Source organism: Achroia grisella, unplaced genomic scaffold, assembly GCF_030625045.1.
Source record: "Achroia grisella isolate CSIRO2021 unplaced genomic scaffold, CSIRO_AGI_Agris_v1 utg109, whole genome shotgun sequence".
NCBI classification, from domain to species: Eukaryota; Metazoa; Arthropoda; class Insecta; order Lepidoptera; family Pyralidae; genus Achroia; species Achroia grisella.
In genome coordinates this window covers 7,375,181-7,391,419 of record NW_026712573.1, presented here as the reverse complement: position 1 = coordinate 7,391,419, position 16,239 = coordinate 7,375,181, and the positions used below count along the sequence as shown (strand labels likewise).

General features: G+C 32.3%; 1 protein-coding gene across 1 annotated transcript; it reads right to left on the bottom strand.

The window, feature by feature from the left end:
• LOC131845689 (glucose dehydrogenase [FAD, quinone]-like) lies at positions 1-14,367 on the bottom strand. The gene is made up of 14 exons (XM_059194786.1): positions 14,247-14,367; positions 12,851-12,899; positions 8,570-8,809; positions 7,090-7,261; positions 6,098-6,297; positions 5,624-5,745; positions 4,808-4,988; positions 4,116-4,376; positions 3,268-3,413; positions 2,663-2,828; positions 1,893-2,103; positions 1,499-1,543; positions 919-1,090; positions 1-414 (listed from the first exon to the last, which is right to left on the bottom strand). Exons 2-14 carry the CDS (start codon positions 12,866-12,868, stop codon positions 198-200), a joined length of 2,151 nt encoding a protein of 716 aa, XP_059050769.1. The 5' UTR covers positions 12,869-12,899; positions 14,247-14,367; the 3' UTR covers positions 1-197.
• Between the last annotated feature and the right edge of the window lie 1,872 nt (positions 14,368-16,239).

Below are 16,239 nucleotides of genomic sequence, written 5' to 3'. Positions count from 1 at the left end.
ATATAAACAAAGCTCGAACTTTACTAGTAGTTGCTAGTAAATAGGTCAAACTGTGCGGTAAATTAATTTTAGAGTTCAAATACAAGTGATAAAAAGATGTACAAACATATTTTTTTTTATACTACGATGGTGGTAACGATGCATCTATTACATATATGATACGCCATAAGTATTAGGAACATAACGGTACTAATCTTTTATCTTGAGTTCTCATAGTTCTGAGTTTGCGACGGTACTTGATGTTTATACCATTCATTATTCGGTTGAAAATATTGATTTTTTTGGTCCCATTGTCTGTTGGTATGGAAATTCTTCTCCCACGGTTTCCACCTGTGATCCCAAGCGTGGAAGTCATGATTGTTTGTTAGCTTGTCGTCTTTGGCCTCGTTACTCGCGTAGTCGCCAAATGTCCACCTAAAATATAATAGATGTTACTCGCGCTTTCTTCTGCTGTTTATATAAAGTTTCGTCCACTATTACTCGAGTTCAAATTTAACAAATCCAAATATTTTTATACATGTAGCTCAATTACAAACTCTTATTATATATCAAATTTACCGGCCTTTTCGGAATCATTTCGAGGTGAGAAGAACTGACAAGTCGCAAATATTGTACTTATAAACCTTTCTCGTGAAACTTTCCTATTTATTAATAAAAATTGTATTAATACGTAGTTTAAAGGGTTTAAGCGAACAGATAGCGAAAACCACTTCATTTTATATTATGTAAAGAAATATAACCGTTGCAATAAATGCTTTATCTTTACAAAGATTATCGTCAATAGATGGCATCTGGAACTAAATACACGACTTGGGTACGGTACGGGTACGGGTAGTAGGTAGTATGAATAAATGGATCAGTCTACAACGGGATTGACTGAAACTGAAGGACATGGTAAGTACCTAAACAAACACTTACCTATTACCGTTGTCGCCTTCGTTACTGGCATAGTTTCCGCTAGCGTTCGTGTCCGTGTCGTCTCCGAATCTATTGGCGACATCACCTGGCTTGTTTTTAGAGCGTTGATGCCGTATCCGAATGAATTCTGCTCCGCGTTCGCCAATCATTATTGTTGGTGCTGCTGTATTTGCTGTCGATAAACATTGTCTTTATTAATTATACTTTAACATCAAGACCATAAAATCTAATTTAACATCTCACGAGCTAGACTGAGGTATACTTTGTATTAAGTCTTCTGCGTAGATAACTTTACCTCACCTTTCTCAGCCGCCAAATAGCATGCATTATTAAATTTGTTTCAGTTAAAACGTAAGAAATAACAGTGATATTACAGATTCTTGAATTTCGAAATAGCAACACGTAATATACCGCGGGCTATTTATGTCTATAATACTATTCACCTATATGAGTGGCAGATTCACTCCAAAGAGTAAAGTAAATATACCAATCAGGTTGGCGGTTAGCTCCTGAGATATATCATGTTAACAAATAGTCAATTAACAGTCCATTTCTATCACTAGGTTGTGTGCAAACTTACCTGATATCACTGTAGGCATTATAGAAGCATCCACTACTCGTAGACCTAAAACCAATATAATAATTATGAAATAACGTAAAATAAATTTATTTACCCCAAGTAGACATTTTCATACTGGTTCTAATAAGAAAACATAAAAAATGGTGATAGTTCTAAAATTTTTAAATAAGATTTCCTACAATTATTTCGCTCGGCCTGATGAATGAACGAATGATAACATGTCCCTTCTTCCTGACTATTCTACATGCAGAAAGAGTTTGTCCACCAACTATTACAAGACCAGTCCAAATTTACCTCCTGCACTTATACTTTTCTAGTTTCGCATTATAAATTTAATTTGTTAATAATGAATCCTCTAAAATAACAGTAGAAATTGATATAACCTAAATCTCACCTTCAATGCCATGAACCTTTAACTCCATATCTACAACAGCCATTGGATCCGACTCGGGGCCCATCTTACAAGTTCCCACTTGGTGGTTCTCTGGAGCAGTGTGGTGTTTCGCTAGACATTTGAAGAATTCATCAGTAGGGTTCACACCGCCACCCTGACATACTGTACCGTGCTCCTCGGACGGCGTCATACCGTATTTCTCTCGCAGGATCTAAATATCGAAACAAAAAATTAATCAGCGATACCTAACAAAGAAAATTTGCCTTCTTGATGAGGTATTATGTATGAAAAAATATTTCTATTCAAACTTACTAAAAATATAATGCATCATTAACCGTGATATTATAATATGAATTTAAATAACTCCTACTAAACACCAAAACCTAACTAATTTATATATTCTTATTTATTACGCTTAATTACGCTTAAATACATTTTTAGGTATGTTTATTAGAAATAATGTTAACTAAGAGATCTCTTCCAGTCAACCCAATAGAGCGTGGCATAGGAAGTGTTAGGTGGGTCAAATTGTGCGAATAATAATTTAATAATAATGACAAATATCTATAACTAAAAATAAAAATAACCAAATAATTTAAGGCGATAAACATATTTTTTCTGATTGGGTACCCCCAATTTATGGGTGGTATTTTCCTCCTATTTCCGCCAAGCTGCAGGAGTATCAGTAGCTAGCCTCAAATGCCATTCGTACGTGCCTTACGGTAATGATGACGATTTAAAAAATATATATAACGTTTGTGTCAACTTACCGTAGAATTCGCTAGCCTATAAGCTATTCTTCCAGCCTCGACTAGCACATCGAGGTCGTGTTCATCCAAAAAGTAGTTGGGCTGCATCACTGGAGGTTGCAAAGGATCCACCGATCGAATGCTTATATACCCTCTACTGCGGGGGTGCAGGTTGATACCTGATATGCTAAAATAAAAAATTACATTATTAATAATAACCCTGGACAATCCACACAGCGTTCACACCGTAGCAATCCTAAGTTAAACGGATCTTGTGTTTGGGTACTTTTTTGTAATAATAATATGCACAGAAAACACCCAGACCACTACCAACGGTCATGCTTATGAACACAAATATTTGCATTATGCAAGAAATCGAACCCGCAACTATATGAAGCAATCTAAACTGCTTGACCACCAAGGCACGGTAAGGCATCAAGAATGCGGAGGCATAATGTCGTAGTCTACGTATTGCAATGCATATAGGACAGTACCGAGGCCACATTGATGACCTGAGGTCTCACTATGTATATAGACGAAGGGTGCCATTTACCACTAGGTAGGTGGCCAGGAATGACAAACCTATTCCAGTTACAAAAATATAAATAAAAAAAATAAGTACTTACGAAACTTCTCTTTTGTCACTTAAGTCAGATTCTGGATCTATGATATCACCGCTTCCACAACCGGCGTAAAATCCACCAAAAAAGAATTGCAGGTCGGGATCTCTGCCGCCCGATGAGGCGTATTTAGAGTTCACTATACCAGTTAACTAGAAAATAAGCATATTTATAGTTCATCGTACCTATTTATTGACAGTACAAAAAATTTTGTACAACAGTAAATATAAATATATTTTTTTGAAGGAAATTATATATACTACCCCAAAAACATCAATTATTCTTTCTAAAGAAAATATTTTATATATACTTTATCAAGAAATTTATGCTGCGCTTTATACATGGTACATCTACAAACTGTAGTCTATACTGTAGTCAAACTCGGATAATGTATTATTTAGTAATTGGTTTGATCAATAACGACAATTTGCTTAATCTTGTCTTGTTTGACATTTCTAGAAGATAATTGACAAAAAAATCATCCTTTGCACTTGACACGGTTTTAAGAAAACGGAAAGACGCACTAACTTTAATGTTGAAATTAAGTTCTTGTCGATTTTTTCTAGGGTTTTTCCAAAAACGTAAAACCTATTATACTTACTATAGGAATTTATAGGGAATATTAACTATTGAGCATCAAAGTAGCTAGTTTGCCACGATTATGTTATATAAAAATCCTGGCAGTGAAAAATCACAGCCTCATCTAGTTTCATATTCAGCAGAACATTTCCTATTTTTTTAATATATAATATACATGGAAAATATCCAGATATTATAAATTATAAAGCGTTTGTATCGTAACTAAGGCGGTGTGCGAAATCACTAGACCATCAACAACATGAAACAAAGATTACCTGTGAAAGTCCAGTTCCAGACAAAGGTCCTTCCCGTTTCAACATATAGTCCATTGCAGTAGCCCAATTCAATTCAGGTACTTCAGCCAGCTTGTTCAACGTGAACTTCATTTCTAGACCCACGTGGTTCTGCAGATTCTGACCCACTCCAGGCAATTCCTTAATAGTTGGTATATTGAACTTGTTTAGAGTGTCTTTAGGGCCGATACCGGAGAGCAGAAGAATTTGTGGAGTATTTAAAGTGCCAGCTGATAGTATCGCCTATAAAAAATGACAGTTTTTCATTATAATAAACTTTTGTTGTGCACAGAAAAGAAACAAAAAATCGAATAAAAAAAATTGTAGAAGGAACAGGTCACAGGAACATAGGTCTTTTCTGTAATGCTGTAATCAGTCTTTTACAGACAACCTGGTAACAACAACGTAAATTTTCATTTTATTTTAAAAATTGGGAATAATGTAGTATTTGTATGAGGTTTCTAATATTTTTGTTCATATATGGTGTGTATGTAGGAACATAATGATATATACATTATATTTATCAAAAGAATACTTTTATATATTAGTACCTAAACCAACTTTTAATGTTAATCCATTTTTTCACATTCTTTAAAAAATAATAACTTGGAAAAAAGACGAAGAACTCCAGACACTCCACCACAGTTTTTGCGATAATGTTAAGTGGTGCCCACCTCTTTATTTACTCGTACTGTTTTGGTTTCTCCATTCTTAATATACTCGACAGATTGGACTTTCTTGAGAACCGGGTCTACTATTACTCGTGAAACATGAGCATTGAGCAGAACGTGAAGGTTGTCACGCTTCGCCCCTGGCCGAAGGAAAGTACGTGCTGTACTGTATCGGGATCCATCACTGCAAAAGTGGTTTAAATAAGTAATGGTTGACCGAACCACAAGTATATTTTCTAAGAAAACATCATATTCTCAGAAAATATAACTGGTTTAATTTAAATACAAGTAGTATTGTTAGGTTGTTGTTATTGATGATTAGGTACTGTATTTATGCTGCAAACTACAAAAAACTTTAAAATTTCTCACATGATCGCAGCTTTTGTATGATACATAATTATTTAGTAGTACTTGTAAGTACTATTTTTTTTAATTCAATTCAAAGAAAAGTAAAGTCATCTCCGACTCGATTCTTTTATGTAAAATAAGAATGACAAACAAGCCTGCCCAATTGTAACCCTCTCCTATGTACATATTACGGCATTACATACAGGTATTATAAATACATGACAACCGTGATATCACTCATGCGTAGTCACTCGTGAGAACTCACATATCATGCATGTTAACCTGTAATTTCACTGACTAATCTAATACTACAACCGAAATACAAGTTACAAAGCAAGTTTTGGTGATTGAAACAGATAAGACTGAGGTACTTATGCAAACGAATTTTAGACCGGTATAAACTATAAGTCTAACCTGGGTAAATTATGTAGATAACATTATGAGTCCCAATCCACCTTCATGAATACTCACCTCATAGTCTGCGCTATAGTGAAACCTGTAATAGTTTCTCCATTTAAGTCGCTGGTAGGCAGATAACCAATCTCAATAGCAGCAGACACCACATCGTGAGCGAATTGAGGCGCGTAACGGAACTGAAATATAGAAAAAGAAAACGACTTAATGCATCTCAGTATTGGACGTGTTAATGTGGACAATAATGAACATAATAGAAAAGCTGGATCTGATTGTTATGGTATCTCAAGTTTACAACCTCAAACAGAAATTACCTACTTAACAATGTAACAACCCTAACCTCAGAAAATTGGGAAAGTACTTGCATGATATGTGATAACATTGATTTAGTTGAAATGTTTATGCGGGTAGACACTATAATTACGCTAATAAAATATTTACGCCAACTATTGCGTTCGATTCCTTTTTTGAAGACCTGAGAAAAAGATATCACGTTCTTACGATTACTATTTAGAAAGATATATAACATACCTTCTGAACTGGCAATGGTCCACCAGTATTATGATATTGGCCAGATATTCCCCTCCCGATTTCCTTATTGTCCTCGCTTTTGAGGAAGTATGGTAGAACATCGAACCAAGACCAGCCAGCCGCACCGTTCACTGCCCATGCATCGTAGTCTGCACTGTGACCTCGTTGGTACATCATGCCGTTGATTACCGAACAGCCCCCTATCAAATGAATGAGGATAATATATAACATTCACGACTGTGGTATACCTAAGGTATGCCTACATCAAGGCACGAAGTTTAAGTAACGAAACCAATTTCTCGATTCAATTTGGACTCATAGCTAAAGGCTCACGCTTTTTGTGACCCATAAATCCTAATACATTCGGTCTATAAAGAAGATTCATTAAAAAAAATATGATATATAGACTATACCTTACATAGTGTAAGATCTACATGTATTTACATACGAGTGTACAACATTTTGAGCATGTTATTTAGTGGTCTTAGCGCGACGTTCTTCGACTGCATTCATGAACATTTTTATAGATACTTATTATACGTAAACTTCTACTATATTATACGTAAGTAGATACTATTTATACGTAAACTTCTGATTTAATTGAAATAAAATGGAATCACATCAATTTGTAATTACTAATTTCCGTTTTATTTTATTAATTGTTTTATTTTCTACTTTTACACTTTTTCTAAATTTCTTTGCTCTTAATATATCTCTACCATTCCGTCCATACGAGACGATTACGTTACATATAGCTACTACCTACTCTTGAAATCAATTCCAAATGGTCAACATTGTAATGTGCTATTTTACACCTTCTTGTATTGTGCATGATAAATATATTAGGTAGTTCCTTATTTCGTTGTTATCGAATCGATTATCCAACATAGTCATCGAAATATTTATTTTATTATATTATTAGGTAGGTAATAAAGTGGATAGTATTCAAATTAACTTGACCTGTAATTTTGCATAGATAATCAACTACTTACCTAACATTTTCCCTCTAGGCCAGTAGCATTTACCCTCGTCTTCTAGGCATGCCTTCTCTTGAGGTTCAGTGTAATACATCCAATCAGTCTCTTCTCGTCCCCAGTATGCTGTCACCCATGCTGGGACAGATGAGGCAGTTGGTTCATCGCCACCTGCCTCTATTAATAACACCTGCAAAGATAATGACCTATATTTATATACTGGTTTTGCTCGCAACTTTCTGCGCGACACGTTCGTACAACTGTCGTCTACAGAGACGTCATCTCTTATATTAAATACCTAATAAATAATCAATAATATACATATATAATATAATAATATACCTGCATAGATTTGTTATTATTCTTGAATAATAATAAATCTATATAGGTATATTTTCCTCTATTATTTTATTAATAAATCCTTATATAGGTACAGATAATAAAATCCTAAACATGTGATAACACATTAATTATATCAATTTATACGATTGTGTATTAACGTTAGAAACTGCTGAGGGGAAGTAATCTTTACAGAAGTTCATGTCGTCTCTATTTTTCTCAGCTTTCTTTAGTCTATATACCTACTTAAGCTTAGAAAATGTTCATAAATGGTCTACAAGTTATATGTACTTAGATATCATGCGTCCTAATTGATCATTAAACAGTGATCGAGGAAGATTTAAATGCTTATCAATTAGATATGCGATGTCTGACAATACAACAATGTACGGATTCTCGCTCGGTCCGACATGGATGAAAAGCTTTTCTGAATGGGAGGCCTTAGCTATCTGTTAAATGACATGTTGTATTAAGTCTAATGCCAGATATTCATCATAAGTGGTCAGGTACCTAAGACTATATTCATAGTTGAATAAATAATATCCAAACAGAATTGAACGGGATATCCATAATATATATATCTCAACAAAACAATATATCTGCATAAGAAGTCTATTTTATTTTACCGCGCAAACTAAAAACGCAACAGATTCATTACATCATAGGGCACGCAGCCGAGTATGAAGTATTGGAATAGAATAGAAAAATCTTTATTCAAATAACCTTACACTGAAGCAATTTTGAATAGTCATTACTTTTAAACTGCCGCTCATTTGGAAAGCTCTCCCATCACAAGAAGAACGAACCAAATTTGCCTGTTGCTCTTTTAAATAATTTAGTTGTAATTTTTCATATTTTTTATTTGAAATATGTGAATACATACTACCAAATAATAATAGAAACCCTAAATAATTTTAAATACACAACCAACTGGTTCAGTAATAAAATAAGAGTAAATCAGTCGTAGTGATTAGAGCAAACCAGTCCCATCCAGTTTAATACTAAGGAATATTAACATCCACACTTCCAACAACAATAAATCTTGCCAGTCAGACAATATTAGCAAACGGTGAAGGATAGACAAAATAGAAAGTATATTTTACTGTGTAGTCGACATAATTAGTCTTTTGTAGGTATATAAAATATTTTACGTAATTACCTTCCACTGAGGATTCTCTGACAATCTTCCAGCAACTACTGCTCCAGCAGTGCCACCCCCTGCCACTATGAAGTCGTAACTGTCATCCAGATCTTCCCTACTTGTGATCCTCTGACATGGGTCTGCGAGGTCGCAACGACTGTTTACAAATGCTTCCAATATTGTCATGAATAGTAAATACTGGTTGGGACACGACCCTGCCATTGACGGCCCCACTTCTTGAATTGGGCACGCACATGCCTGAAACAAATGTATTTATAAGGCCTATTTTAAATCTTTCGTGTTCAATATACATTATTAATATAGTTAACTGGGTATATGCAGGTATTAACCTCTCCGGACGTTTCGACTAGGTTGGTAGCTGTGGCTAAGAGTTGACTGGAATACAGCGATGTCAATGGCGATAGGTGTCAGCAGTTTTTTCAACGACCATATTTCTTTAAATGTTTCGAATAAATTTTTATTTATCATAAAATTATTCGTCTTTAGTTTATAAATAATAATGAGTAATATCCAATAAATAGGTATATACCCTAGAACTCAGTAGCGCCATCATCCACAATCTACTTAATATAGATTAAAATAATAGTCCACATTTGAAAGTAGGCTAGAATTAATATTAATTTTATTTAGACATCGTTAGAACAGTACCAGTTCTAATTTACTCCTAAAAATATAAACAATCATCGGTCCTAATCAAAACATTCCGTTCAATTAGACTAATTTCATTATTCTACGAATTATATTTTATATGGATCCCCAAAAGAATTTTATGAAGTTTAAATCTGTATAATTAAAATAATGTACATTTCAGTCTTTATAAAAAATTTACCTACCTAAACCTCAAAATAATATAGTGTATGCACTTGATTTTACAATTCTGTATTTACAGTTGTATTTAACTACAATTAAATAATGTCCTATGTCCAGCAGTGGACGTCTTCCGGGCTGCGATGATGATGATGATGATGAATTAATCACTGTACTTATTACCTCAGATAGAAAATATCGATTACAATAAATTTATTCAAATTGAAGGTATTTCCAACGCATCCAATTCGCAAATGAGTCTATTGTCTCGATCTGAAGAATTCAACAAAGAAATAAATCAATACAATTACGAGATCATCACATAATCAGATTCTAAAACAAACTACTACTTATTATGTAATTACGATTATTAGCTACGTTTTTTATTTATTGATTTTAGCGATCATAGGACTTTGAACAATTAGATGTTCTGTGGTCTAAATTGCTTGCTCTATCAATGATTAATGCATAATGCATGTACTTCACCTCAATCAACCGCAACAGCTAAAGTAACATATTCTATCTCTTTATAATATTATTATAGATTTATATATACATTAAAAGCAATAAAATTATTGTCTTCCAGAGATATCACAATACATCTCTGGAAGATCGAAGCACCTTCACAGATAATACAACGACAAGCAACACGAACAATTTATCTACATCTACCTATTTACAAATAATATTTTGCTTGTTCTATTCTCTATATATGTTCTATAATTTCACCGTATATTATAAACTGTTTCATTCTGTGTTTTTTATATACAATATATCAATGCAAATTTCTTTGTAATCGATTTGAGTATCGCAAGAGTATTTACACTTCTATTTAATTTGTTACCTAGATATTCATTCTGCACAAATACTTGATACGTTCGGTTTACTGGTGTATACACATCAAAATATCTACTATAGATTAAGTTTAAAGATGTATAGCATAATAGTTATTTACGCTAATACGATTTTAATTTCGGTTTTTGTTCCACACAAAAACGACTCATTTTGAAATAGCGATGGTAATTATAAGAATATTAACAGTCTCGATGGTCTAGTTGTTCTAATACACCTAGATGGCACTGTATGAATTGATATAGATATTAATAATAATAATTAATTACTATTAATAAATATCTATATCGTATCAATTACATAATTAACTAATAAAAGGGTTATGACAACGTGTGTCTACAATGATGCGAGAGAATTGAGATCATAATTTGTTTAAAAAGAAACTTTTCTTACATGACTAGAATAAATTCCTTTATTGCACTACCATTTGGGAGCACTTAGATGCCCGTTACCCTGTAATTTCATTACCTACCATACATTAATTTACAAAAATACAGCATATGTAAACTGTTTGGCGCCAAAAATAGATAAGACAGAAATACCCATGCAGATCGTACAAAGTCTACCACGATAAGAAAATTGACGATAAATAGCTATACAATTTACATTAATGTGTCATTAAAATATTTATATTCAAATTTAGCTTATTTTAGGATGCCAAATTACTTAACTACCTACATACCTACCAGCTACATTTTTTTAAACACTTAACTACAGTCGTTAAAATAATTACGACTAAAACATACTGGCCGATAGTTAGGTACTCCAGAACTATGAATTAATGTATAATAAGTTATTTTGTTATAATAATACAATCATTCATAACAATGTTTAAGCTGTTCTCTGCTTAGCAGCTCCTCAGCAGTTCTCTACATAGGAGAATTATCTGAGAATTTGGAAGGAACAAGCTAAATAAAGATAATAATAGTAAAGTAAAAAAATATATAAAAAGATGATTATGCGATAAAAAGAATTAGGGCAAACGAAGAAAATAACAAAAAATGTTATTTTATGTATAATATACATGTTTGTTTATAAATCTCACAAATAAGTTAGCTTTCACTATTTATAATTTTATTGACATTAATTAATATGTATCTAGGACATTATACACCGGGACACCATACTAACACATCTAACGGCCAAACCAATAGTTATTTTTGGCATACAAGCAGATATTATTCGCGTTGAAAAAAACTGACACTACTTTTTATCCAGATTAATATATATTGGACAAAGTGGCTGGTAAAAAGTAGTCTAAATGAAAAGTAAAGTTACCCTATCTTTATTGATATAAAAGTTTTCTTTCAATGCTGACTAACTGAGTTGTCTTCATCTTCATCCTATTATCACTGCGTACACATTTAGTGTTGTCGTTGATTTAAAAAAGGCCTCATTACTAACAATCCTGTTTACCATTCCGCAGTTAATATAAGTTTTTTTCATTAAACGATAGATTAAGAAAGGTGTCGCGTATAATGATGGTCAGGCTGACATAGTCATGATCAGAAGGGAGTTGTAAAACAGTTTAATTGATAATAATAGTGCGCATCAGTGTATCAGTAAGCTTCTACTCAATTTAAGTCTGTTTATTATTCATCAACATGAAGAAGTGTAAATACTTTATATATACAGTTTCGGATAACTGCACTTTACCATTGCTTTATAATTTGAACCTTATGTCTACGCAATAACAGTATCGTGAATACGTGACAAGTTACATTATTACATTTCAAATGTAATCATGCCAAACCGGGTTTGTAATAAAAAGCTACCGATTTGAAAATTTAAGAAAAGTAATAACTATTTAATATCTCTATTGTGTTTGTGTGAATGATTATGTAATATTATCTTTTCTGTGATATGGCATATGAATATACTAACTGCCCCCGTGGATTCACCCGCGTGAAATGATATGTTATTCTGAGCTATATTACAGTAAAGTTTCATCAAAATCCTTTCAGTAGTTTTTGCGTGAACGAGTAACAAACATCCATCCATACTCACAAACTTTTGCATTTATAATATAAATAATAATAAGATAAAACTTATTTATTTAAAAAATAAACAAATCCTTATTGACAATTTAAGTACTATAGAAACATAACCCATGATTGGAAAAAATAAATTATAAAGAAATCGCTTAATCACAATCATATTAAAAATGTTTTGTAATCAATTTCAATAATTGTCTTGAATGAAATTGGTTTGGTTGGGTACATGGTAAATGGTACCCCCCAAGGGGGGAAGGGAATTGTTAGTAATATCGACTGATGACCCTATTGCTAGCAAAGTACCATGTCAGGTTGACCTCCACGCGGTTCCCCTTGGAAACCATCGTGATAAATTCACTAGGAATTTAACTAACTTACGGGCTAACTGACCTGACCTCATTCTCATTCTATCGTCCTCCATAGGTGCCCCGCCAGCGTAAACCGGTAGCGCAGGCGGTTGAACCATACCATTATCATCCATAAAAAAATGGGGGGTTGTAGATGATAGACAAATTATATTTATAAAAAAAATATTTGTACTTATTTATAATAGTTTCAAAATGACAATAGAATATATTATTGTTTTATAATTAGGTTGATTACTATATTACTGTGAAACACTTACCTCTGGAGATCTTAACATTATGACGTCACTAAAACCACTGTAATTGAACCTGTAAAAAAACAACTAATTAAACTTATGTAACAAAGTCCTTAACATATGACGTATTAAACATGGAGTAATAGATAATTGATTACGTAATATATATTCTCACGTGTTCATTAAAATTGCATACACTGTCTAACTATTAAAAAAATATATTGAAAAACAGAATAATTAGATACTATAAATATATAATATAGTAGGTGTATACGTAACATAGGTAATACTCTTAATGATATTACCAGATATTAAGAGTGCAATAGTACAGAAATGACGGCTTGGTGCTCTAGCGGATTAGCACACCTACCACCTATGATCGCAAGTTCAATTCCTCGCACGATACAAATATTTATATTCGTGTCGTGGTTATATGTATTGGTGTGAGTCTTTTTAGGTTTATATATTTACAAAACAAAATATTTAAGTAGGTATTTCTGTCATTTGTTTAGTACACATAGTGCAAGCATTGCTTATTTTGCATTGAAGCATTGTTTTATGAAGGTGGGCGGTTTGTATGAAACATTCCCCTCGTATTAAAAAGTGGGTTCGAATCTCGGTTCTGGCTATCGTAATTTTGGTTCTCATTTCAGTGGGACTATATTCTACAATCTCCATACGGACCTATTAATATAAGTAGATTATCAAAAAAATATGTGATAGCTACACTAAATATACATATACAGTACAATAGAAATGCGGGAGGTTAGGAAATATACATAGATAGATACTATTTACATATTATTTAGATAATAGCATCATTATTTTGACATGTAGATAGAAATCGATGCATGAGTGAAATAATATTGTATGCCTTTATTATAAAAGGAATTTCAAGGTTTTATATATATTTTGTTACGATATTTTATAGTATTATTACGTCCTATAATAAAATACATTTTTATGTAAAATATATACAGATTAATGTTTACCAACCCCACAGTTAAATCGTACTAATTAGTATCCAAAATTGAGCTCTAGTACATATATAGATTAGTGATATGTAAGCACTGGATTATATTTATGCTCATACAGTTTTTATGCGAATTTGAATCGATTTTTATGATTTTTTTTTGCGTTTGGGACACCCATTGTTATCCATACATAGTAATTATGATGATGAATAATATTATTAATATAATTAAATATTTTTGGTATCATGTGAATTTGAATATATGATTTTGATGATTCTTTGTGCGATAGGGAATTCTCCCGTTTTATCCATACCTAGTAATAATGGTATCAAAATTAACATTGTAACTGAAAACTTGTCTTTTATAATATTATATAATTATGTCATACAGCAAAATTTCTTCCTTTTCCCAAAATATGTAAATGTATGCAACAAGCACAAACAAACCTTTATCACTAATAAACTGTTAGGATTCACTCCTTGAGAGTATAATAAAATCTGTCACCGAACTCGCGGATACGAAAGCACGCGACGCATCTGCAGCCGAGAGACGCGCACGTTTGCAGACGAACAAACGACGACACGAACTGTGGACGCACATCTTTTGTTTTTATGGGCAGATGGACCGATGGGTAAACACGGGCTTTTTTGCCGCACGTTATCAGTCCACCATCATTAAATTTACATACTTTAAATTAATAATTTTGCCAAACAAAAAATCGATGGCGGCGCGTCGCTAACCTAATGTTAATGTGCCGTAAAAATTATGTAAAGAGTATGATGGTATCTGGGAATAAAGTTATATATAAATTATTGTTTCCCATATATAGATTTGTTACTATTAGATAGCATAGGTATATTTAGATCTTCATGAGTAATATTAATTGTTAACACTAGTATAGTCGATCTCGCACACCAGGGTTCCAATTAAATTATGTAGATATCTATCTACATAATTAATAATACAATTTATGTACATAATATTTTATTACCTATACGTGAAGTAACCTATTTAAATGTAAAAGAAATAAACGCTAAAAAATATGAGTGATCTTTGATTTCAAAATTTTGTGATGTGTTTTTGGGTTGATAATTTCTTAAATACTGTGTCAGTTAGAAAGATTTTAACAACTAATAAAATTTCTATTATTATTTTTTCTGCAATATGTATTTAAATTATATAACTCTATCAGGTGTAAATAATTTAATTTTTTTCATTCTAGAAACTTCGAAGAAATTGATACTCATATCACAGCTCATACTAAAGCTCTGCCTAGTTTCAACGTACGAACGTAGAGGATATAACATATAGTTATATTTATAAATTTATTATAAGGAATTATTTATTACAAATGACCAAAGTATTCAATTAAAATAAATATACAAGTATAGTGTATAACAGTTGCGGTTACTTTAGGAGCGCAATCCTGTTTTTTTTTTAATTTTAATTATTATCAGTAACTAATGTTTTATGTTATACATATATATCTTATAGACTAAGAAAAATATAATTTTCCATATACTCACAACATTGACGATAGTCTGCCACTATCAAAATAAAAACATCTTTATTCATGTAGGTCTATTACAGACTCTTATGTCAAATCAAGCGACAGACCGAAGTGCTTTCTAGCTAAGAAGAAATGACCAGAAATTATTATATTCAAATGTGCTTGTACTTGATTACAAAAAATAAGAGTATTTATTAATAGTACTATAAAGCAAAAAGAACTAAAATACCTTTTTTTTAATTGGTTAGGTAGAACTGCTTTAGATAAATGATTGCTTATTGTGCTATATATCAAACCATTTACACTAAGTCCAGTAGATAGGTTTTTACTCACATTGTATTAGCAAACTCATTACTACCAGAGCCTCGTAACCTGCCACCACTAAAGCATAATAAAAACACAATACTTGAAGATGGGATTTCGTTTAGCAAAAAATATACTTGAACATTTTTTGCAATCTTTTAATGGGACTGGTTTGGTGAACATCTATCGGTCGCGTCGCCATTTGTCGTCTTTATTAAATTCATAGCAATTTCCAATATGCTATGGTGTCCAACACGTAATTAGGAAAGAAATTGATTCATTGTTTTTTTTTTGTAGGTACACGTAAACCGTAAGGCCGATGGCCTAACCAGCTACGAGTAGTTTATTTATTTACAAATGAATCTTTTAAACACAAATTTATAAAATGAATATTCTGTGGGCTAGATACACGCGCTTAGATAAGTACAAATGTTGGGTGTACTTAATGTAAAACTTTAAGTACACCCATTCGTTAAATAAACAATCGTCTATATTGCTTCTAAATTACTATTATTATTTTACAATAAAAATACACTGGAAATGAGAATTGCTTACATTTCATTCTTTGTTTTTAAAGTCGTGAAAAGATAACAGATAGAGAGACGCAGATTTAAATATCGGTATAA